Here is a 26,340-nt window from a genome sequence, read left to right as displayed (position 1 = left end):
TGCTGGAGAGGATGTGGAGAAATAGGAATGCTTTTACACTGTTGGTGGGAGTGTAAATTAGTTCAACTATTGTGGAAAACAGTGTGGCAATTCCTCAAGGATCTAGAACCAGAAATACCATTTGACCCAGCCATCCCATTACTGGGTATACATACCCAAAGGATTATGAATCATTCTACTGTAAAGACACATGCACCCATATGTTTATTGCAGCACTCTTTACAATAGCAAAGACTTAGAACCAACCCAAATGCCCATCAATGATAGACTGGATAAAGAAAATGTGGCACAGATACACCATAGAACACTATGCAGCCATAAAAAAGGATGAGTTCATGTCCTTTGCAGGGACATGGATGAAGCTGTAAACCATCATTCTCAGCAAACTAACACAAGAACAGAAAACCAAACGCTGCATGTTCTTAGTCATAAGTGGGAGTTGAACAATGACAACACAGGGACACAGGGAGGGGAATATCACACACCGGGGCCTGTCAGGGGTGGGGGGTTAGGGTAGGGATAGCATTAGGAGAAATACCTAATGTAGATGACAGGTTGATGGGTGCAGCAAACCACCATGGCATGTGTATACCTATGTAACAAACCTGCACGTTCGGCACATGTATCCTGGAACTTAAAGTATAACAATAAAAAAAATGTCCTAGTGTAGGCATGGGTTCATAATAGTATATTCATGTCATTTCATCCAAACTTAACTCTCATAGTTTTAAGTAAGGGATACACTATGCATTTTGAAAAATAACTACCAAAACTAGTGACTGTTTTTCAGAAATGGTAATAAAACTAATAGAGGGGTTTCTGGCCCCAAGGCTAAAACAGTCTTTCAGAAAGAATTGTTTCAAAAGGAAGCCATTCTGTGAAATGAGGCTAAATGATCAGGACCAGCACCTTCAATCTAAATGAAGTCTAAAATAAAAGGTTGGCAAAGAGGAAACAGAAGGCCGCTGTACGGTTCACCTTTAGCCTTGGGGGATTCATGTAGTGCGGGAGGAAACCCTGAAACAATAAGGAGACTATCTGCTCACTTGGATCAGGGCAGCCTGCCCCTCTCCTTCAGCCCTCTCCTGCCACAGAAATGTTACTTGTTGTTAAAACATACACTAGTGTGTGTGTGTGTGTGTGTGTGTGTGTGTGTGTGTGTGTGTGGAGGCAGGAGGGCATAAACCTTTATTTAATAACAGGATGAATCATACATATGAAATTGTCCAAAAGTTCAAATACTGGCAATTTCATATAATTCAACTTAATACAATCAGCAAGCATAAAATAGCCACCCCTCAAATACTCATAGAAATTAGAAATACAAGCTACATTGTGAGATATGTGGAATTGCAATCAACACAAAAAAAACCTAAACAATCTTCCCAACAAAGCTTTTGTTATAATTATTTTGTAACATACATTTTTTTGAAACCACAGAATATTACTGTAACCCATCAACTCTGTTTATCCTCTTCAGTGGGGAAATCTGCACATTCAGGTTTGGGACCTGGGGTCAAGAAAAAGGAGCCTTCCACAATGGTTGAACTAGTTTACAGTCCCACCAACAGTGTAAAAGTGTTCCTATTTCTCCACATCCTCTCCAGCACCTGTTGTTTCCTGACTTTTTAATGATTGCCATTCTAACTGGTGTGAGATGATATCTCATAGTGGTTTTGATTTGCATTTCTCTGATGGCCAGTGATGATGAGCATTTTTTCATGTGTTTTTTGGCTGCATAAATGTCTTCTTTTGAGAAGTGCCTGTTCATGTCCTTCGCCCACTTTTTGATGGGGTTGTTTGTTTTTTTCTTGTAAATTTGTTTGAGTTCACTGTAGATTCTGGATATTAGCCCTTTGTCAGATGAGTAGGTTGCGAAAATTTTCTCCCATGTTGTAGGTTGCCTATTCACTCCGATGGTAGTTTCTTTTGCTGTGCAGAAGCTCTTTAGTTTAATTAGATCCCATTTGTCAATTTTGGCTTTTGTTGCCATTGCTTTTGGTGTTTTGGACATGAAGTCCTTGCCCACGCCTATGTCCTGAATGGTAATGCCTAGGTTTTCTTCTAGGGTTTTTATGGTTTTAGGTCTAACGTTTAAATCTTTAATCCATCTTGAATTGATTTTTGTATAAGGTGTAAGGAAGGGATCCAGTTTCAGCTTTCTACATATGGCTAGCCAGTTTTGCCAGCACCATTTGTGGAAGTCAGTGTGGCGATTCCTCAGGGATCTAGAACTAGAAATACCATTTGACCCAGCCATCCCATTACTGGGTATATACCCAAAGGACTATAAATCATGCTGCTATAAAGACACATGCACACGTATGTTTACTGCGGCATTATTCACAATAGCAAAGACTTGGAACCAACCCAAATGTCCAACAATGATAGACTGGATTAAGAAAATGTGGCACATATACACCATGGAATACTATGCAGCCATAAAAAATGATGAGTTCATATCCTTTGTAGGGACATGGATGAAATTGGAAACCATCATTCTCAGTAAACTATCGCAAGAACAAAAAACCAAACACCGCATATTCTCACTCATAGGTGGGAATTGAACAATGAGATCACATGGACACAGGAAGGGGAATATCATACTCTGGGGACTGTGGTGGGGAGGGGGGAGGGGGGAGGGATAGCATTGGGAGATATACCTAATGCTAGATGACGAGTTAGTGGGTGCAGCGCACCAGCATGGCACATGTATACATATGTAACTAACCTGCACAATGTGCACATGTACCCTAAAACTTAAAGTATAATAAAAAATAAAAAAAAAGAAAAAAAAAAAAAGAAAAAGGAGCCTGAGAACAATGCTCTGAAGGAAACACCGACATACCTAGAGAGCAGCAGTTTACCCCGAAGCTGCAGGTCTGCGGCACAGTCCTCTGAACGGCAATTCCTTTCAAACACAGTCTGTGAGAAAGACAGGAGAGGAAGGTTAGGGCAGGATTGAGTGGCAAACGAGTACACAGTGGCCAATTCCTTTCTTGCAAATCAGTGGGAATGCTTCCCCTGAGCCCCTCAGGGCTTCTACTCCCACCTCCAAAAAGCCAGCTCTCCAGCGTAGGAAGGGGTTCTTCCAAGCTCCAAGGAAGCCTAAGTCAACTGTGGTTTTGATTTTGTCAGTGCGTTACTTATTTGATTCATTCCCTAGGCTACTGAAGTGCTTCTCCAAGCAGTTTTTTCAAGAGAGGTACGTGGTGGTGGATGTCCTTTCAGTCTTTGCTTGTGTGAGACTGTCTTTCAGATGCTCTTAGATGAATGATAATCCAGTTGAGTAAAAAACTCTCAGATTATAGTTTGGTCACTTCCCCCTATTTGCTCTGTCTTGGGGATGCAGGAAATTTACATATGAAATAGGTTCTGCCTGAGCAATGGGACTGTATTGAATTGTCAGTATTAACAGGAAAAGGCAAAGGCAATTAGGCCATCAGGCTGAGGGAATCACAACAGAGTGGGGGAGATTCTTTCCAGTTTGTTGGTGGGGCAGCCAGCAGTTAACAGGGACACAGTGCCTTTTCTCTAACCAAGACTGGGCCTCAACAGCCAAAGCCCCACCCAGCCCTTGCTGGGGCCAAGGCTTGGCATGCCAAAACCCAAATATTTCCAGAGAGCTTGCTGGCTGTGCCTGGGCCTGGGCCTATCTGTGGAGGCTTGCCAGGAGATCAGCAGCAGCATTTGGAGAGGGGTTAGGGCTTTCTTCTACAGTCCATGGAGGGCTTGTTAGTCTTCCCCTCAATCTGTCTCAACCTCTCTGACATTTCAGATCTATGGACAGTAGCTTCCCCAAGTTCCAGATGACAGAGACTCTTCACTACTGTTAGATGGCTTTGCTCATTTCAGTGGAATTTGGAGAGAAGAGCCTGTTGACAACTTTTAGTTGTAATTTACTCATTATTAAACTTCTTCCTTGTCACTGCTCATGTTCGTGAGTTTTTTCCCCAAAATGTAGTTCCAGGTTATTTCTTCCCTGCCCAGAGAATAAGTCCAGGCAGCACCTCAGAGTGTCAGTGTGGGCGCCAGCAAACGTGCTGGCCAACGAACAGTCTAGACTCGGCCAGACAGAGTAATTTCGCCTATGGAAATTCATATTCCCCTGCCACATTTCCAAAAGAAAAAAGTGTCCCAGCCAACACTCCCTTCCTTGATTATCAGGGAAAATATCATGGAAGTCTTGGGCAAAAAGAGGAAATTCCTGTGTTCTTTTGGACACTACTGGGGTCAAGGAGAGAGCCAAATTTCCAGGAGATTTCAATATATTTGCTCTTTCTTTGCCATCTTAACTAAGAAGAAAACAGGAGGAAGTGGGTGTAAGGATGGCATGAACGTCTCAGGCAAGATGAAAGGTGGGCTTTATGAGCTTTGAGGACAGAGGGAAGGTGCCAAAGGGAGCTTCCCCACCACACTAGTGAAACTTCAGCTTAGAGGTCCCCAGCTGACATGGCCCCTAGGGAAGCCTTGCACAAACTTTGTCTTCATAATTTCACCTTTTTTTTTTTCCTTCAAGACCCCGCCCTCTATTATATAAGCCTCAGGTCTCACAAAACCTGGACTGGCTCCTAGGGTACAGTCCCCTCATCACACATGCCTTTCCTGTCTCACAGGCAAGACAGTCCAACTTTGTGAGGGATGGAGGGGTGAAGGGGTAGAGGTGGAGGTGGAGATGGAGGTGAAAGAGGTGAGAACGGAAGAACAGGATGTGACCTAAATCCATCTCGTGACATGCAGGCTGCCAGAGCTGGCATGTGCCCTCCTCACCTCTGTCACCCTGGCTTTCTCATGCCAGCTATCACTCTGGTTGTCCTTACAACTTCCCACCCAGGGCCTCCCCACAAGTGGATCCCCAGATTCCTCCAGCTGGTTCACCTAGTACATGTCCTCTCACCCTTCAACAAGCAAATCCAGACCACTTCTCTGAGTCCCTGGGCAAGTTCAGGCCCATCGTGAGCTCTCACAGTTCCACACACTTTTTCCTCCTACTGCTCATCTCAATCATAACTAATCAATTTTATCATTACATGTTCAATGGTAGTCTCCCCTGCTAAAATGATGTCCCAAGAGGATTGCAGGGGGCACTGTACTGGTCTTGCTTGCCTCTGTGTCTGCCCTTAGGGCCTGGCATGTAGTTGCTGCTTTATCAACACCGAAAGACCACACATTGCTGAGAGAGAGAGAGTGACCACTCAAATGGGGAGCCAAATGGTGGATGCCCCAGCTTAGAGCCAATACCAGCACACTGTTCATCAAAACCAAAGCTCCAGGCCCCTAACCAAAGTACTGTCTCTTAGTCATGTGAGATGCAAAGACTTCTCACGAGGAATTGGTTGCTATGTAAAGACTCATTTTCCTTGTCCTAACTTTTCCTTGAACTCTACTATTTCCTGTCCCTGAAACTGGCTTCTCTAGCTGTCTAGTCCTCCAGTGCTGCTGAATTTCCATCCAACAAAGGCAAGCACTGAGTTTGACATATACACACACACAGTGCGTGTGTGTATATGCACACATGCACATGTACACAAATATCCCTACAGCTTATATGAGTGCTTGTACTGATACGATAAAATTAAGCACAATCATGGAAAGATAAAATACTAGTTAAGAAATAAGGAAATTCAAAGTGTAATCCTATTTTAATTGTATTACATTAAGAAAATTGACTTTTCTTCCCTCCAGGACTCAGTTTCCTCATTTATAAAATGAAAATAATAGCACTCGTCACTGTCCCATAAATCCAGATTAGCATTTAGCCAGGGGTAGGAGCTTGCAGTGATAGCGATTTTGTCTTAGGCACTGTGCATCACTATTTACATTGGCAAATGAGAGCGACAACAGTGTGGCTGAGTGAACACCATGAAGCTTAATTAATGGATGGTGGGGCTGGGTGTGGATGGTGGGGCCAGGCATGGTGGCTCACACCTGTAATCCCAGCACTTTGGGAGGCTGAGGCGGGTGATCACCTGAAGTCAGGAGTTTGAGACCAGCCTGGCCAACTTGGTGAAACCCTGTCTCTACTAAAAATACAAAAATTAGCCGGGTGTGGTGGTGGGTGCCTGTAATCCCAGCTACTTGGGAGGCTGAGGCAGGAGAATTGCTTGAACCCAGGAGAGAGAGGGTGCAGTGAGCCGAGACCAACCATTGCACTCCAGCCTGGGCAATAAGAACAAAACTCCATCTCAAAACAAACAAACAAACAAACAAACATTAATGGATGGTGAAATAAGGAGACAAAGAATTGATGTGAATTTACCTCTGTGCAGGTAAATTATTTTCCAAAAATCAATGCAACAATATCTCGATGATGGCACTCCTTACAATGTGACTTTGAAACTACTCCCATAGAGAGGTGGGGTCTAATGCTCCCTTACCTGGAATCTGGGTGGACTTTTGGCTACAGTGGAAGTGACACTATGTGACTTCTGAGACTAGGTCATAAAAAGCAATAGAGCTTCCTCCTAATTTTCTTGGGGCATTTGTTCTTAGAATTTAGCCACTCTGCAAGAAACACAAGCTGTCCATGCAGAGGCTCACAGGAGACACTGACTGCCACATCAACTTGCAGGCCACGTGAGTCACCATGACAGTGAAAACCTCAGAGATGTCCTCCAATCCCATTGAGTTGCCCCAGCTGATAGACATTATATGGAACAGAGAGCTGTGTTGATCAAGCTCTGCCAAATTGCAAATTCACAAATGAATTCACAAACAATTTTCCCATTTTCTTGCTGTTACTGATTTCTAGTTTCATTCCATTGTGGTTGGAAAAGATACTTGGTATGATTTCGATCTGAAATTTGCTAAGATTTGTTTTGTGACCTAACATGTGATCTATCCTGGAGAATGTTCCATGGCTACTTGAGAAAAATGAATGTTCTTCCACTGTTGGGTGAACAGTTCTGTATATGCCAGCTAGGTCCATTTGTTATACAGGTCCAATTGTTCAAGTCTACTGCTTCTTTACTGATTTTCTGTCTAGATGTCCTATCCATTATTGAGAGTGGGGTACTGAAATCTCCTATTATTATAGTGCTATCAATTTCTCCTTGCAGATCTGTCAGTGTTGTATATACTTAGGTGCTCTGATGCTGGGTGCATTTATAATTGTTATGTCTTCCTGTTGAATTGACCCTTTGTCATTAAGAAATGACCTTTGTCTCTAGAGACAGTTTTTGAATTAAAGTCCATTTTGTTGATATAAGTATTAACCACTCCTGCTCTCTTTTGGTTGGTATTTGCATGGACTACCTTTTTCCATCTCTCTGTGTGTCCTTGAATCTAAAAGTGAGCTTCTTGTAGACAGCATACAGTTTGATTCTGGTTGTTGTTGTTTTTTTAAATAATCTATTCAGTCATGCTGTATCTTTTTATTGGGAAGGTTAGTCTTTTTACATTTAAAGTAAATATAGAGACAGATTTACTATTGTCATTTTGGTGACTATTTTCTATGTGTCTTGTTCTTTTGTCCCTCTTTTTCTCCCTTGCGGTTTTCTTTTGTTTTGTTTCTTTTTTTTTTTTTTGTATCGATAGGTTTTGATTCCTTTCTTTTTTTATATATATATAACTTCCATAGGTATTTTCTTGGTGGTTACCAGGAGCTTACACGAAATAATCTGTAACAGTCTGTTATAAGTTCACAATGTAACTTTACTTGCATAAAAACTCTGATTTTCCCTCTGCTCCCCCCATGTTACATGCTATTGATGCCTCAGTTTATATCTATTTATATTATGTACCCATTAACATAATTTAGTTAATACTTATAATGGTTTTTAAAATACTTTTGTCTTTTAACTTTCTTCATAGACATAAAAGCTATTTACTCATCACCTTTATAGTAATATAGTGTTCTGATTTTGTCCATATACTTACCTTTACCAATGAGTTTCCTTCTTTATTATGCTCTCTTGTGCTATTTAGTGTCCTTTCATTTCAACTTGAGAAGCACAGGTTTACTGGGTATAGTATTGTTGGCTAGTAGGGTTTTTAAATTTTATTTTATTAATTTATTAGAGACAGGGTCTCACTCTGTCACCCAGGCTGCAGTGCAGTGGCATCATCTTGGCTCACTGCAGCCTCTACCTCCTGGGCTCAAGCGATCCTCCTACTTCAGCCTCCCAAGTAGCTGGGACTACAGCCACATGCCACCATGCCCGGATAATTTTCTGTTTATTTTTTGTAAAGACAAGGTCTCATTATGTTGCCCAGGCTAGTCTCAAACTCCTAGGCTCAAGTGATCTTCCTGCTTCAGCCTCCCAAAGTGTTGTGATTACAGGTATGAGGCACTGTTTCCATCAATACTTTGAATATATCACCCCACTCTCTTCTGACCTGCAAGGTTTCTGCTGAAATATCCACATCACTAATCATCAGGGAAATTCAAATCGAAGTCACAGTGAAATATCACCTCACAACAGTTAGGATGGCTACTATAAAAACGACAAGAGATAAAAAAGTGTTAGTGAGGGCATGGAGAAAAGGGAACCCTTATACATTGTTGGTAGGAATGTAAATTGGTACAGCCATTATGAAAAAAGTATGGAGGTTCCTCAAAAAAATTAAAAATAGAACTACTATATGACCCTGCAATTCCTCTTCTGGGTATATACTCAAAGAGAATGAAATCAGTACCTCATAGAAATATTTGCATTTCCATGTTCATTGCAGCATTATTCACAACAGCTAAGACATAGAATCAACCTAAGTGTTTGTCAACAGGTGAATGGATAAAGAAATTGTGGTGTGTATATATGTATATATACTACACACACACACATATATATATACACATATATAAACATACAATGGAATATTATTCAGCCTTTAAAAAGGAGATCCTGCCATTTTTGATAACATGGATGAAACTGGAGGACATTATGCTAAGTGAAACAAGTCACAAAAAGAAAGAAAAATATTGTATGATCTCACTTACTGCGGAATCTAAACAAGTTAAATACACAGAACCAGAAAGTGAAACTCTGGTAGTTACCAGGGGTCGGGGAGCGGGTAGGGAGTGGGGAATGGGGAGATGTTGGTCAAAGGTACAAAGTTTTGGTTAGCTAGCATGAAAAAATTTAGAGATTGAATGTATAGCGTGATGACTATGTTGACAATATTGTATTATATACTGGAAATTTGACAATAAAGTTGATTCCAAGTGCTCTTACTATCAAAAAAAAAAAACTATGTTAGGCAATGGATATGTTCATTTGCTTGATCATAGTAACCATTTCACTATGTAAATGTACATCAAAACATCATTTTATATATCTTACATACATTAAAAAAACAATGAAATCAAATTCATGAACAAAATAAATGTTATTTTAAGCTACTAAATTTCAGAGTTTGTTATGCAGCAACAGAATACCAGAATACTCAGCCAACCTAATGGCCTTCCCTAACTTGGGCAATGCTATTAACAAAAATGGGCTGCACAATCCAATCCCTGGCAAAGTCTTGGCTTAGGTAAGACCCTCCATAGGCTAGGAATGCAATTGTTTAATAGGTAAAAAAACAATACACCATGGAATCAAGAGACCTGAGTCACGCACTGGGGAGCCTGAGGTTGAAACTCAGTGCCTGTGTTCTAGTCCTGGATTAGTCTCTTTGGGCAAATGGCCAATTTGTTTCCTAAGGAACTGAAAGGCATCTCTCTGGAGCAGGAGGGTGGACAGACTAAGGCCTTGGAATACTAGATGACAATGCAGCTTCAAAAACCAAGTAGAAATGACTTCTCCTTGGTACAAAGTACAAAAAGTACAGGTTCTCCATGAAGCCAATGGCCCAAACTCCTGATTTTCCTCTGAGGGAACAATCCCAATAGCTCCAACTTGGGCCTTTAAAAAAAGGCCTCAGCCTGATTTTATCCACATCCCCCTAAGTCCTCTGGCAAACACAAGCTTGGCTGCTTCAATCAGACAAATCGGAACCCAGCTTGGAAGCAGTCTCTTCCACCTCCCTCCAGACTTCACCTGCTAGTTGGCCAAAGCCCTGTCTAGTTATTTCCCTGGAAGAAGTTTTTCCAGCAAATGTAAACAGATCTAAGAAGCCATCATCTCTTATTCCTCCCTAGTTAAAGGAGGTTCAAACCTTTCTCTCGGGAGACAACTGTTTCCTGTCTCAGGCTTCAGAGAGCTGAAGACTGGACATCCAGTGGCCTCCTCAGCCTCATGGACTCGATTTCTCTGCTGGCTCCTTCCTCACCTTGGTCTTCATCTCAGGTTTCCCTGGAGAATACAGTTGTCTTTGAAAATATTTTCTCCAGCTTCTCACTAAATCCTTACTCTACTTCTTTTAGAACAAGGCTGGCAACTTTTTCTGAAAAGGGTGAGACAGTATATGTTTTGGGCTTGTAGGCTATACGGTCTCAGTCACACTACTCAACTCTGCTGTTGTAGAGCAAAAGCAGCCATAGATAATACATAAGGGAATGGGCATAGATGTGTTCCAATAAAACTTTATTTACAAAAACAGGCAGTGGTGGATTTGGCCTATGGGCTGTTTGTTGAATCCTGTTTTAGAATATTTGGCTATGTTTCTTCATTTCCTTCAGGCCAGGAAAAAAAAGAATTCAATGAATCCAGCTCAAGTTGCATTTTCCTCTGAGTCAGAGTAAGGACGCTGGGGCTGGCTGTGCTTCTCTTACAGTGCCATGGTCACCAAGGCCAGGGCAGCTTTGGGGACATGTGATTCAGAAATAGCAGCTCAGTGTCTGCTCCTGGCTGAGGGTGACTTCAGAGAGGATGTCATCTAGGTGCTAAGGCCTTGGGAGGGGTAGCTCATTTCTCCCACCCAAATCTGTACCAGAAAATCTTCACTTCTGATCTAACAGGAAATAGGATTCTTAGCCTAGTCCAGCTATCATGTTCAGAGGAGGATCAGTTTCTTGGACTTGGTGATATTTGCTTTTAAAAAATACAATTATTGACATGGATTCAACACTGTTTATAGGGTTGATATGACAACCAAATCCCATGCTGAGGCCTAAAAAAAGTAGAAGAATTGGACTGAATAATCCCACACCAAGAAGAGCAAACAAGAAGGCTATTTTTAAGCTGATTTGATCAATGCATTTTTTTTTTTGAGATGAGTCTTGTTCTGTCACCCAAGCTGGAGTGCAGTGGCACGATCTTGGCTAACTGCAACCTCTACCTCCTGGGTTCAAGTCTCGTGCCTCAGCCTCCTGAGTAGCTAGGATTACAGGCACATACCACCATGCCCAGCTAATTTTTGTGTTTTTAGTAGAGATGGGGTTTCCCCATGTTGCCAGGCTGGTCTCTAATTCCTGATCTCAAGTGATCTGCCCGCCTCAGCCTCCCAAACTGCTGGGATTACACGCGTGAGCCACCGTGCCTGGCCTAGCAATATATTTCTTGATATGCGGTATGACTTAGCAGAAGGTCTCTGCCCCTATGGTGAAGCATCCTGTCTGGATGACAGGAGTGACATTTCTGAACTGGTGTTCCTTCTGTAGCCCCACACAAGTTTCCAGAGGCCCTAATCATGTAATTCATGTTTATAACCCCCAGCACCTAGCACAGTATTTAAATTTTTTTTTTTGTATTCGTATAAATACCATGACCTGAGTGTAAGAGGTTTCTCCCTCCCAATTCTGTTTCAATGGGCTGTTTTCCCAGAATCCAAAACTGCCCTTCAGGTGGCACATTATAAGAGTGCAGGAATTTCAGCTCCATTCAGCCCCATGCCTAAACGAAGGAAGGAAAAGGCTCATTGCCTCTTAAAATCAAGGCATACACTGTTGCTTTCTAAAACATTCATATCCTCAAGAATCAATGAAAGGCAAATCGTTCATGAAATTAAAACTGAGGAATCCTTCTATCTCAGGGTCTGTACAAATTGTCCTTCCAGATTTTGAAACCATGGAAGGATAAAAAAAAACCTCTTGGTTTCCCTTTAAATACAAACCCAGCACCAATTTTGCTTTATGGTCCTGTGGAAAAACTAGAAATGACAAGTTCTGCTATCTTGGGTGTGTTTTTTACTCCATGGCTCTGCAGTTTGCAGAATTATCCCCTCTGCCCAAAGGCAACATTTTTAAAAACATGGTATATATTCATGGGATACAAGTGCAGTTTTGCCACATTGATATATTCTGTCATGGCAAAGTCAGGGCCTTTGGTGCATCCATCACTGGGCCAATGCACATTGCACCCAACAAGCAACCTCCCATCATCGACCCAGCTCCAACTTCCCCACCCCTCCATTGTCCATCATTCCACAATCTGCTTCTATGTGGACACGTTATTTAGCTCCCACTTATAAACGAGAACATGTGGTATTTGTCTTTCTGTGTCTGAGTTGTTTCACTTAAGATAATGGACTCCAGCTCCATCCATCTAAAGGCATCATTTAGGCAATCCAGTTCAACCCCTGTGATAACTGAGCAGGGCTGACTGCTTGGTGAGGCCCTGGCCCCATGGGACTCCCAGCCCAGTGCTCTTCCTGGATCTGCCTGGGACTAGGTGGCCTTTTATGGGACACATTTCATGTCTCTCTATAATCACAACTTTCCATTTCAGCTCAAAACTCTCTTCTAGGGACTTTTGCACCCCAGGACTAGAAATTCTCCTTTTTCACCCTGGAATTTTTTGTGTTCTATGTTTCATTTTTCTTTTTTTAGTTGCTGTTAATTAGTCAGAAGAGGCAGAAAACAGCTAGGAAGTTCAAATAAAGGGGCTGGTGCTGTCAGAGAAAAGAAAAAAGGATGCCAGCCACGTTTCTAAAAGCTGCTAAACCAGACATGGGCAGGCAACTGGGAGTGAGAAAAAAAATGCCTTAAAACCAGAGAGGATCCCAGCAAGACTTCTCCCCATCTATCTGCAAGAACATCCCCTAAATAAGGCTCCAGGTATAAGTGCACACAGCAAGGGCCTTGTACTTGATTTCCTAAATTATCTCATAAGATAAGAAAAGAGAGGCTAACGTTTCCTCCCCAGCCAGACAATGTCCACCGGGTGTGTTTGAACACCTCTCACCCCACACATACTTTTGCACAAGGTTTTCAATAGGACAGGATAATACAGAAGAAAACTCAATAAGCTTGAAGAGTTTGAGGAAACCATGATTTTCTTCTAAAAAGAGTTTCAGAAGCCTAGAATGCATTTTCCCCCCACAAATTGCAAAAATAAAACATAACACTGAAAAAGAAGTTTTGCAAATTCAACAGGTCACTTCAGGACACAGTGTAACCTTTGATGAGTCCCCTCTCCTTTCCCGTTGGGGTTAACCTTGGAGAAGAAGCCTGAGACAGACAGATAAGGCCAGACTTCTCCACTGGTCAGTGAGAAGGGTGAATTAGTTGTTTTTCTCACACATACTTCAAACTAGATGGTTTTCACATGTGTTCTGCCATGGTGCCCTCTTTGAAAAGAGTATTTACCCAGAAGCTGATACCCATAAGAGTAGGGTTGATCTGGGTCAAACAACATTGGAGGGCAGGAGCCTTTTCCTCTAACACCCCTTTCCCCCCCTGCTGAGCCAAACTGCTGCCCTGACTCCAAGTGTGCAATCTGAAATCCCCCAGTTTGCACGGTCTCAGGAGCCTGTCTGGTTCTGACGTCTGGAGTGACTCTTCTCCCTCTCCTCTTCTACTCTCCCAACCCCTTAGCCTTCCATTCCTTCTGCAGAGACGTTTAAATATAATAATGAAAATAAACCTTAGAGCTGTAAATAATGGCATGTTAAGCCAGCTGGGCACCTCAGCCAGGAAACTATTACCTAATGTCCAGGCTGTGCAAACAGTGGATTTCCATAGCATGAGCTATATTCCTATATGCATGCATTGAGGGGTGTGGGGTGGGAGGAGCTGTAGTGACGATTTCCAGCACAATGGAGACCCGAAGTGTATGGCTTCAACATAGTTAAAAATTACCATTAGACTAAAATAGCTCACTTTTCACTTGAAAGACAACAAAGTAAGACTTCTCAACAAAGCCGACACCTTTTCTTTCACCAGCTGTATTTCCTCCATCTTGTCTTTTGAAAAGTAGTCACTACAAACATACCGTGGTATAGATATGTCACTGCAAATCACACATCATGCTCTCTTGCCCGTGGGGAATTCCCAGAGGGATTACAGAACACATTTCTTTTAATTTTATAGCTCTGCTGAATCTGCTAGTGAAGAAGCTCTGATATGATGCCCAATTTTTGCCAAAGGAACTAGCCTTGTGTTCTTCCAGAAGGGCTCTTTCAACTATTTACTATTTACTATTTACTAAGCATCCACTATAGGTCAGGTTCTCTGCCAGGTGTTGTGGATCAATAGCAAATAAGATAAAATAGATCCCTTCCCTCACTGGGCTTCCATTCTAGAGAGGTAAATACAATAACAAGTAGACGAAATAACACGTTCTGTTAGATGTCACGAAGGAATCAAATAGGCAGCTAAGGCCACGCACGGTGGCTCATGCCTGTAATCCCAGCACTTAGGGAGGCTGAGGCAGGAGGATTCCTTGAGCCTAGGAGTTCAAGACCAGCCTGGGCAACATGGGGAAACCCTGTGTCCAGAAAAAAAAATTTTTTTTTTAAATAGCCAGGCGTGGTGGCACACACCAGTGGTCCCAGCTACTTGGGAGGCTGAGGTGGGAGGATCACTTGAGCCTGGAAAGTCGAGGCTGCAGTGAGCCATGATCACACCACTGCACTCCAGCCTAAGTGACAGAATGAGACCCTGTCTCAAAACAAAGAAAGGCAGCTGAGTCAGGAAATACAGGGTAGTGGGAGAATGGTTCTCTGAGGAGGCAACATTTAGGCTGAGACCTAAAAAATGAAGAGCTGGCCATGGGAAAAGCATGGCAAAGTGCTTTCTAGATGAGGTATCAGCATATGCAAAGGGCCTGAGGCAGGCAGAGGCCTGGTAAGTTTGAGGGTGGTGGGAATGCAGTATGCGGGTGACGCTGGAGAGGCAGGAGCCCCATTGTACAGGCTCTTGTGGGCCTTAGCGTGTGTCTGGATTTTCTTCTGAGGGGGAAGGGAGCTCCTCAGCGGGAGGAGGTTATGCAGGGATGTGACCTGGTCTAGGTGACAAATGATGGTGGCCTGGCCTAGGGAATGGCAGCAGAGATGGAGCAAAGAGAAGGGACTCGTGCTATCTGGGCTCATGGTGGTGCGGCTGGCTCCCAAGTTCTGGTTATATGGGTCCTCCCCAGATCTTCTCCCTCTGCGACAGACTAACAGGCATCTTTGGGCCTGACACGTGAGGGCCAGAAACCCTAAAGATTCAGAGAGGTTCATCTGAGAGCCTGCCAGAACCCTTAGACCAGTGTTCTCCAACCTTTATGGCACCAGGGACCAGTTTTGTGGAAGATAATTTTTCCATGAATGGGCAGTGGAGGGGGCGGGATGGTTTCGGCACAATCTAGATCCCTCACATGTGTAGGGTTCATGTTCCTGTGAGAATCTAATGCCTCTGCTCATCTGACAGGAGGGGCGCTCAGGCGGTAACACTTGCTGGCCTGCTGCCCACCTCATGCTGTGTGGCCGGACTGGTACTGATCCAGGAGTTGGGGACTCCTGCCTAAGATGGTGCCATTGTGTCCCACCGGGGAGCCCACCCACGGGCCTGCAGAGACGGGACCCCCCTCAGAGGAAAGGATGTGGAAAGGCAGCAGAGCACCTGCTTCCTCAGAGCCCAGGTCAGACGTGCTCCCATGACGGCCTCATCCTCTCCTCACAACACCAGGAAGCCGGCTTCCCAGGAAGGGAACAGCAGGATCCAGTGCTGCCTCATCATTTCCGGGCTTCTCACATTTCCCTCATGTAATCCCACAACCACCCAGAGGCAGGCAGAGCAGCCGATGACACCCCCAGTGACAGGTGAGGAAACAGGCTCTAAAGGGTGAGTGCTCTGGGCCAGGGCCCTGATCTCACCGCACAGCCTGTGCTCCTTCCCCAGAGAGCCCAGGGAGGAAAGAAGCCCCAGGGTTCTGGAGGTGTGGGCTGTATTGTGTCTATTATTTTCTATTGCTGCAGTAATAAGTTACCGGAGTTCAGCTGCTCAAAATAACACAAATCTATTATCTCACAGTTCTGTAAGTCAGAGGTCGGTGGGTTGTCTGGGTCTGCTCCAGGTTCTACAGGCCGAAATCAAGGTGTCAGCTGGTCTGGACGATTATCTAGAGGCCCTGGGGGAGAATCCACTTCCAGCTTTGTTCGGGTTTTTGGAAGCACCTGGTTCTGTGTGGTTGTAGGACTGAGGCCCCGTTTCCTTGCAGACAGTCACCTGGAAGCCTCTCCCAGCCCCTTAAGGTTGTCCACATTCTCGTCACATCACATACTCCATCTTCAACATCAGCAAAGGCATGCTTCAAGTCTCTCTGACCTCCTATTCCGCCTCATTCCTCCCACCTCCAGCTGGAGGAAGTTTGCTGCTATTAAGGGCTCGTGTGACTAGATTGGACCCACCTGGAAAATCCAGGCTCTTCTCCCCATTTGGAAGTCCATCACCTTAATTACAACTGCAAAGTCCCTTTTGCCATGTAACGTATCCAAATCACAGGCTCCAGAAATTAGGGCATGGACATCTTTGGGGGGCCATTCTGCCTACCGCAGTGAAAGACCTGGAAGCCCTGCTGTAGCCAGGTGTCTTTGGGGGCCTGCTGATGAAGCGTGAGAAGAGTTATAATTTTCAGAGCCCTATTCTGTGTACAGGGATTGAAGACAGGGCCTCTGTCATCACCATTGGTATGCTCAGCTGAGGAGGAGGGATAAAGGACCTTCAGGTGACCAGTCCAAGGACAGCATTGCTCCCTTCCCAGCACACGGACCAGCCAGGACTTCCCATGATTGTTTCATTTAGTTCCATACCCTCTGTTTCAGCAGCTGAGACCAACTAGCAATTAATTAGGAGTCAACTCTCTGGGGGTATCACACAGACTCTCCAGGGACTCACCTGCAAAGGCCCCTGCAACAAGCTCTTTCTTAACTGGCCTCCCCATACCCAGGCACACCAATCTCCCTGAGGCACATCTACGATCTCCCCAAACTGCAAAATATGCCATGGTCTGTCCACCGTAGAATCACATCCAACTCCTCAGCCAGTGAACAAGTGGCTTCAGACTGCATGACTGAATCTCCAGTCCAGATGGCCTCTCCCCTTTCCCTCACTAGATATTCAGCCATGTGAGAGACCTTTAGCATCCATCAGCCCCTCCATTCCCTGAGGACCCAAATCCTACTTCACCTTTAAGGCTCTGGCCAATTCTCCCTTTCTCCATAGAACATCTCCTTCTCCTCAGCCAGAAGTGGCCTCTGCAGTGAAATTCTTACACACTAATCTAAATCTCACTTTGTAAATTATTCCTGGACTGTCTGTGACTCCACTGAAGGCAGCAATGATTTATTTTTTCATCGAGGTCTTACATAAAGTAGACACACAATTGAATTGCTTCCAGCTTTATAGTCTTTTAAAATACTCCTCTGGTTAATGAAAAAAAGGTTGTCTTTTTCCTGCTATCAAATATGCCCCCCTTTCTGATGAGACAGATGCAGGTCTTTGCTTTCCTTAAATTTTGAAGGTGCAATGTGTGCCCATCAGGCTGTATGTACGGAGGCTTGTAGCATTCAAGCTCCACCGTCCCCAGAGCGCCCAGAATCCCAATCCAATCTCAGCATTAGCAGCAATCCCACTATTCACTCACCAGAGCCTAGTGCCAAAGCCCTATCCTGGAACCCGTCTTCTCCCAGGACTATGTACCCTACAGAGGGAAGGCTTGGTCTCCTGCCTGTCCTGCACATTCCTAACTCATAGCAAAAAGCCTCAGATTAATCAGTAAGCCTGTACTTAACATGTACTGGTCACTATCTCCATGTTACACACACAGTCTGTGCAGCGATTCCACTTTAATTAGGCCATCAGTGGGGGCAGACCCCAACTCTAAAAGGTCATCATGATTTGATCCACCCTTCTGTATAGTCCTGGGTACCAACATGGGCTCAGTGAAGAGATCAAGGCATTTAAAGTAGTGGAACCCTAATGTTATCTGGCAACATGACCTAGAGAGTTCTGATGAATTTATTCCTTCCTATGAAAGAGGTGAGATGCTCTGTGTCAAACTGTTGTGTATATATACACAGGTTAAAGATCAGCTCTGCTTCCTGCAGTGGGCCTCACTCTCAGAATCTTTCTTCCTCCTCAAACTGAGCCAACATCTGGAAGATTATCTTTTTTTTTTTTTTTTTCCCCATAATCAGGAAAAGGACAATAAGAAAGAACTGCTCTCCCAGAACTTTTCTCAGGCTCCTGGCAATCTTCCCAATCTAAGAACAATTTTTTCTTTTATTTTAACTTCAACCAAAGAATCACATGGTTAGAAAAATAATTACCCCCTGCCACATACCTCGCCATACTGAGTCCTCCTCTCCAGGGGCAACCATTATCACCCATTATTACCCATGTCCGTTTATGTTTCTTTTGATGATTATTTCCATATCTCTAGAAAACATGCTGATACTACTACTCGTTGATTTATCAGATCTAGACATTATTTTACTAAATTCCTTCCATGATAGACAGGAATTTATCTCACATAATGATCCCCACTCCTTCACCTCCATAATTTTGATGGGCAAATTATTAGTTTAACTCCTCTACTGTATCAGTTCTCATACTTTAGCTGCATGAGAATCACCCAGCCATCTTGTTAAAACACGGATTGCTGGCCGGGCACGGTGGCTCACACCTGTAATCCCAACACTTTGGGAGGCCAAGGCGGACAGATCACCTGAGGTCAGGAGTTCAAGACCAGCCTGGCCAACATAGTGAAAACTTGTCTCTACTAAAAATACAAAAATTGGCCAGGCATAGTGGCGTGCACCTGTAATCCTAGCTACTCAGGAGGCTGAGGCAGGAGAATCACTTGAACCTGGGAGGTGGAGGTTACAGTGGGCCGAGTTCCTGTCACTGCACTCCAGCCTGTGTGACAGAGGATACTTTGTCTCAAAACACAAAAACAAAAACAAAAACAAAAACATAGTTTGCTGGGGCCCACCCCATCAGCTTCTGATTCAGTGGGTCTGGGGTGGGCCCAAGAATTTTCTCAAATTGTCCCTCTTTGCAGATGACATGATTGTATATCTAGAAAACCCCTTCGTCTCAGCCCCATATCTCCTCAAGCTGATAAGCAACTTCAGCAAACTCTCAGGATACAAAATCAATGTACAAAAATCACAAGCATTCTTATACACCAATAACAGACAAACAGAGAGCCAAATCATGAGTGAACCCCCATTCACAATTGCTTCAAAGAGAATAAAATACCTAGGAATCCAACTTACAAGGGATGTGAAGGACCTCCTCAAGGAGAACTACAAACCACTGCTCAATGAAATAAAAGAGGATACAAACAAACGGAAGAACATTCCATGCTCATAGGTAGGAAGAATCAATATCGTGAAAATGGCCATACTGCCCAAGGTAATTTATAGATTCAATGCCATCCCCATCAAGCTACCAATGACTTTCTTCACAGAATTGGAAAAAACTACTTTCAAGTTCATATGGAACCAAAAAAGAGCCCGCATCACCAAGTCAATCCTAAGCCAAAAGAACAAAGCTGGAGGCATCACACTACCTGACTTCAAACTATACTACAAGGCTACAGTAACCAAAACAGCATGGTACTGGTACCAAAACAGAGATATAGACCAATGGAACAGAACAGAGCCCTCAGAAATAACGCCGCATATCTACAACTATCTGATCTTTGACAAACCCGACAAAAACAAGCAATGGGGAAAGGATTCCCTATTTAATAAATGGTGCTGGGAAAACTGGCTAGCCATATGTAGAAAGCTGAAACTGGATCCCTTCCTTACACCTTATACAAAAATTAATTCAAGATGGATTAAAGACTTAAATGTTAGACCTAAAACCATAAAAACCCTAGAAGAAAACCTAGGCAATACCATTCAGGACATAGGCATGGGCAAGGACTTCATGTCTAAATCACCAAAAGCAATGGCAACATAAGCCAAAATTGATAAATGGGATCTAATTAAACTAAAGAGCTTCTGCACAGCAAAAGAAACTACCATCAGAGTGAACAGGCAACCTACAGAATGGGAGAAAATTTTTGCAACCTACTCATCTGACAAAGGGCTAATATCCAGAATCTACAATGAACCCAAACAAATTTACAAGAAGAAAACAAACAACCCCATCAAAAAGTGGGTGAAGGATATGAACAGACACTTCTCAAAAGAAGACATTTATGCAGCCAAAAAACACATGAAGAAATGCTCATCATCACTGGCCATCAGAGAAATGCAAATCAAAACCACAATGAGATACCATCTCACACCAGTTAGAATGGCGAGCATTAAAAAGTCAGGAAACAACAGGTGCTGGAGAGGATGTGGAGAAATAGGAACACTTTTACACTGTTGGTGGGACTGTCAACTAGTTCAACCATTGTGGAAGTCAGTGTGGCGATTCCTCAGGGATCTAGAACCAGAAATGCCATTTGACCCAGCCATCCCATTACTGGGTATATACCCAAAGGATTATAAATCATGCTGCTATAAAGACACATGCACATGTATGTTTATAGCAGCACTATTCACAATAGCAAAGACTTGGAACCAACCTAAATGTCCAACAACGATAGACTGGATTAAGAAAATGTGGCACATATACACCATGGAATACTATGCAGCCATAAAAAATGATGACTTCATGTCCTTTGTAGGGACATGGATGAAACTGGAAACCATCATTCTCAGCAAACTATCGCAAGGACAAAAAACCAAACACCGCATGTTCTCACTTATAGGTGGGAATTGAACAATGAGAACACATGGACACAGGAAGGGGAACATCACACACCGGGGACGGTTGTGGGGTTGGGGGAGGGGGGTAGGATAGCATTAGGAGATATACCTAATGCTAAATGACTAGTTAATGGGTGCAGCACACCAACATGGCACATGTATACATATGTAACAAACCTGCACGTTGTGCACATGTACCCTAAAACTTAAAGTATAATAATAATAAAATTTTAAAAAAAGAGAAGGAAATAAGAAATTTAGGAAAAAAATAAAATAAAATAAAATAAAATAGAAAGAATTTTCATTTCTCACAAAATCCCAAGAGAGGTTGATGCTGCTGGTTCAGGAATCACACTTTAGGAAGTGTTGCTCTACTGATGACCTCTGCAATTTTAAGCCAACAGTGATTTCCTGTTTCATCAAGTTTTGCAATCTCTTGACTCATCAATTTAAAAGATTAAGATATTAAGAAAACTTATCTTATTCTACTTTTACCTTTATATAATCAAGTTTAATGACATTTGCATTTTATGCTATCACCATAGCTCTGATTTTGGCTTAATTATAAATATTGAAAACCAATAAATAGTGCTAATTTTATTATGGTTCATGATTATTGCTCACAGTTGAGCCAAGACAAGTGTCATGATTATACATCCTCCTCTACAGTTGCAAAGTTAAAGTCCAGGAATATTCAACTTCTACTTCACATAGAATATTTCTAGGATCAACATTCTTCTTTATACTCTTCTACTTACTCAAAATCCTACCACATTTTAAGTTTTTGTATGCTGTGTTTCCATTTTCATTTGTCTTAAGAAATTCTTAAATTTCCCTTTGAATTATTTCATTAACCCAATGGTCATTCAGGACCATGTTATTTAATTTCCACGTATTTGTGAATTTTCTGAAGTTCCTCCTGTTAATTATTTCAAGTTTTATACCATTGTGGTCAGAAAAGATACTTGATATTTCAAGGCTAAATTTATTAAGATTTATTTTGTGGCCTACTATGTGATCCATCCTGGAGAGTGTTCCATGCGCAGTTGAGAAGAATGTGTATTCTGTCGCTGTTGGATGGACTGTTGTGTATATGTCTGTTAGACGTATTTATTCTAGAGTGTAGTTTAAGTCTGATGTTTCCTTATTGATTTTCTGTCTGGATGATCTGTCCATTGCAGAAAGTGGGGTACTGAAATTCCCTAATATTAATGTACTACAATCTATCTCTCTCATAAGATCTATTAATATTTGCTTTATATATTTAGTTTCTCTGGTGTTGGGTGCATATATATTTACAATTGTTATGTCCTCTTGCTGAACTGATCCCTTTATCATTGTATAATGATCTTCGTCTGTTTTTACAGTTTTTGACTTAAAGTCTATTTTTGACTTAAAGTCTACTCCTGCTCTGTGTTGGTTTCCATTTGCATAGAATTTTTTTCATCCCTTTGCTTTCATTTTATGTGTGTCCTTACAGGTGAAGTGAGTCTCTTATAAGCAGCATATAGTTAGGTCTTGTTTTTTGTTGTGTTTTTTTTTTTAAATCCATTTAACCACTCCATGTCTTTTGATTGGAGAGTTTAATCCATTTACATTTAAGATAATTATTGATAAGTAAGGACTTACTACTGCAATTTTGTTGTTTTCTAGTTGTTTTGTAGATCCTTTGTTCCTTTCTTCCTTTCTTGCTATCTTCCTTTGTGGTCAAGTGATTTTCTCTAGTGGTATGGTTTGGTTCTTTGCTTTTTTATTTTTATTTTTGTATTACTATAGGTTTTTGCCTTGTGGTTACCATGAGGCTTACAAAAAACATCTGATAGTTATAACTGGTTATTTTATCACATTTTAATTTGTTTTATATTTTAACCATGACATAGAGACGGTCTCCAACTTATAATGGTTCAACCTACGATTTTTTGACTTCACAATGGTGTGAAGGTAGTATGCATTCAGTAGAAACCATATTTCAAATTTTTTATTTCAAAAGCTTTTCCCAGGGTAGCAATATGTGGTACAATACTTCCTGTGATGCTGGGCAGTGGGAGTGAGCCGCAGGTCCCAGTCAGTTATAGGATTAGGAGGGTAAACAACTGATAGCTTTCTACAGAACACAATGCCTGCTAAGCCATCAACGAGTGTTAATACCCCAGTGGCTTCTACCAGCTATTCTTGAGACTCATCAGAAGAGAGAGAAATGGATGACCCTGTTACACTAGTAGCCCCATAATCCAGCAGTTAATTTTAGTTCAAATATTCTTTAGGTTCAGTGTGCTTTCAGCTGTGTGTGTTAATGGTGAGTACCCATACAACCATTTTGTTTTTCATTTTCAGTATAGTGTTCAATACATTACATGAGATATTCAACACTTTATTGTAAAATAAGCTTTGTGTTAGATGACTTTTGCCCAACTGTAGGCTAATGTAAGTGTTCTGAACACATTTAAGGTAGGCTAGGCAATGATATTCAGCAGGTTAGGTGTATTAAATACATTTTCAACTGACAATATTTTTAATTCATGATGGGTTTATTGGGACATAACCCCATCGTGAGTCAAGGAGAATCTGTACAGGTAATTATCTTATTTCTATTTTTCTGAGAGGTCTTGAATGCTTTTATTTTTTTCTTACCCATAAAAGAAACATATTCAATCTGCACTATATACTGAATATTTGCCACTTGCTCATCATTCTATTGCTTAGCTTCATTCTTCTGGAAGTTAATTGATCTCCTCTTCTCAATTGACTTGGCTGCTCTTTAGACTTGCTGCAGTTATCATCCTGGGATTTCTTGTCATTAGACTTTTGAGAGTTAGTTCCAGAGTTTCTTGTATCCCACATCTTGCTCCTTCTGGTTGTCATTTTTGTTTTGTTGAAGTACAAGATAATTTCCTTGGAAGAGTTACTAGGGAGGTAAACTTTCTGGGTTCTTGCTTATCTGAAAAGTGACTTTATTTTTACCACATACTTTGATTGTGTGGCTGAAAACAAAATTCTAATTTCAAAATCATTTTCCCTCAGAACATTGAAGCCTTTATTTCATCATAGTTTAGTTTCTAATCTTGCTTATAAAAAGTCTAATGGACTACTCAGTCTGACTCTCACTCTGTTGTAAGCTGACTTATCCTCCATGATCAACATTCCTGCATTCTTTGCCCTCGAAACATTTAGAATTTTCCCTTTGTCTTTGAAGCACTGACATTTCAAAATGATGTGTCTATGATAATTTTGGTTTATTTTGATTGTAAATTGTTGTTTACACCAATTTTAAAAAACAGTCTCCCCCTTTAACTCTGAAACCTGCTATTCTATTATCACATAATTTTCTCCCCCTTCTTTCTCTTTTCTTATTACTGGTATTCTTACTTTCTAGTATTCTTATTACTTGGAGATATAGGACCCCGTAAATTTATTCTTTAGCTTTCTTTTCTACTTGTCTTTTAGCACTTCCATTGGGAAATTATTTACCATTATCTTCTAATACTTCCACTGAGTTTTTGGTGCTGCAAATATATTTTTAATTTTTAAGAACACTTCCCTTGCCTTTCATTCCTCCCTTTAAAAAGGAACAGAATCCCATCCATTAGAAAATGAAAAGAATGGAACATATTCCTAAATCTCCTTGGGTCTACAGCATAGACATTAAGGTGCTGCATTTTTAAAATTTTTTAAAATAATCTCTTATATTCCCTAAATCATTTGTTTCCTTTTAAGTTAGTTATTGTCCTGGTTTATTTTAGCCTTTCCTTTCATGCACCAAATATTCCTCAATCTTGGGTTTCCTTGGTTGTCCATTCATATTTCAAACTAAGGTAAAAGGACTGAGTAGAAAATCTGTGAAAGTGTTTGGGTGGATTGTGGGAGAGAAAGCTGGCTCTTACGTTGGTGACTTCAAATGCCAGAAGTAAGGCTTTCTTTTCTCTGAGAACGAGGCCGCCCACACTATCTTAAACAGTTTATTTAACACTTTAGAGAAGACGATGCCTGGCTGCTTGCTATTCTGCATGCCTGAAGCATGTAGGGGTGGGGACAATGGTGAAAAGTCAACTCTAACCCTTCTTCATATCAACCTTCACATTTCACTGACCTCCCTCAATACCACCACCACTTGCAGTCCCACTTCTTACTCTGGCCCCCTCTATAACTGTTGGCCGGGCTGTGGCTGCAGCTTCTCTGTTCCCTGGGTAGGCAGGAAGCCAGCTCTTCCATGTATAGTTCAAGCTCATCCACTAACACTCTTCCATTTACTTCACTCATACCAGAAAATTACTGGACTCTTTTATTAGCTGATGCCCTTTCTTTCACAGTGTTGTCCTCCCTGTTCCGATCTACTCATTTACAATCATTGCAATGGGGTACCAGAAGGCACAGACATCAACATTTGTGCTTGGTTGGCCATCTTGAACCAGAAGTGACCAAGAACATCATTTCGATACTAATCTGTCCCTCCATCTCTGGCTGTGATTGGGCTGCTTAAATCTAAAAATGTCAGTAAAGGTTCTAAGACGCTTTTCACTAAAGAAAGTCCACATCTGTGCCGCTGACAGACTTGCAGGAATGAGAGATAGGTTCACTGTGGAAAGTATGTCCAGGCTAGCAAGATGCTGGACAGAGTAGATGACTACCTCACTGGGTCAATTCAGAAACAAATAAGCACAGAGGACCCTGAAATTCTTCCCAGGACCCCGAGTCTGGGTAACTTCCGTAACCCAAGTATGGGTTAAGTTTATCAGTCCAGTAAGACTTGACCTTAGAAAGCAGAATAATTCTAGAACTAGAGACCAATTATGTAGGAGTTACCATAATACCATGCTTTACTGTGTCCCCAGGCCAACCTCTTCTCCCCACTTCCCTGTCAGGAGGGGACCTAGGTCTGTACTTCCCAGTCAAGGCAGAAGCCATCAGCTTCCTGCCCTGCCTCTTCACCTTATCTTCCACTCTTCTCTAGCCTTCTCCACAACTCAGAGTAAGGCCAGCCCATCTACTCTACCCACCTGCTTAGACACCACGTGTCCTCCCTCACTCCCCCAGGGCCTGTTCCAAGTATCAATGGCCAGTGGGACTTACAGGCCACTCTCCTGAGGCACTTGTGTTGTGAAAGAAGGTTCGTGTTTTAAATCAAAACCTCTTGGCAGCGTTCCCCAGAGGGTGTGTTTTGATGTGTAGTGGGCACTGTGAACTGTGGCCCATCTCCTGGCTGATGTGTGTGTAGGCTGCTTATGGCTCACATCTGCATTCTTCTCTAGAGAACCATCCTCAGCTGAGGGGATCTCCTTTCAAGGAGGGTTACACTTCCCTTCCCCCCCACAGCCAGTCAATGGCTGAATGATATGGGGCACAAAAGGGAAGCCCCTCTTGCCTCAAGGTGAGGACAACTCTTTGGTGTTATTTTTGTTCCAGAGTCCCTCAGCCAGACTTTATCTGAGACCACAACCATGTTGAGCCCCCTGCCTTTCCTTTACAGGTCTTCCCTAAGAGCACAGCATCATTAGACCATGTGTTCCCAATTCCCTTTCTCAGGCTCTGCTTCTAGGGAACCCC

At 42.3% G+C, this 26,340-nt stretch overlaps 1 protein-coding gene across 6 annotated transcripts in view; it reads right to left on the bottom strand.

The window, feature by feature from the left end:
- Positions 1-26,340, bottom strand: part of ITGA9 (integrin subunit alpha 9) — a 374,600-nt gene that overhangs the window by 170,188 nt on the left and 178,072 nt on the right. For all 6 annotated transcript variants that reach the window (XM_526172.9, XM_054681668.2, XM_054681665.2 and 3 more), the window contains one exon: positions 2,849-2,925. In XM_526172.9, the coding sequence (XP_526172.3) occupies positions 2,849-2,925 (77 nt within the window). The remainder of the gene's footprint in view (positions 1-2,848; positions 2,926-26,340) is intronic.

Source organism: Pan troglodytes, chromosome 2 (assembly GCF_028858775.2).
Source record: "Pan troglodytes isolate AG18354 chromosome 2, NHGRI_mPanTro3-v2.0_pri, whole genome shotgun sequence".
Lineage (NCBI taxonomy): Eukaryota > Metazoa > Chordata > Mammalia > Primates > Hominidae > Pan > Pan troglodytes.
This window is presented reverse-complemented; position numbering and strand designations above follow the sequence as displayed.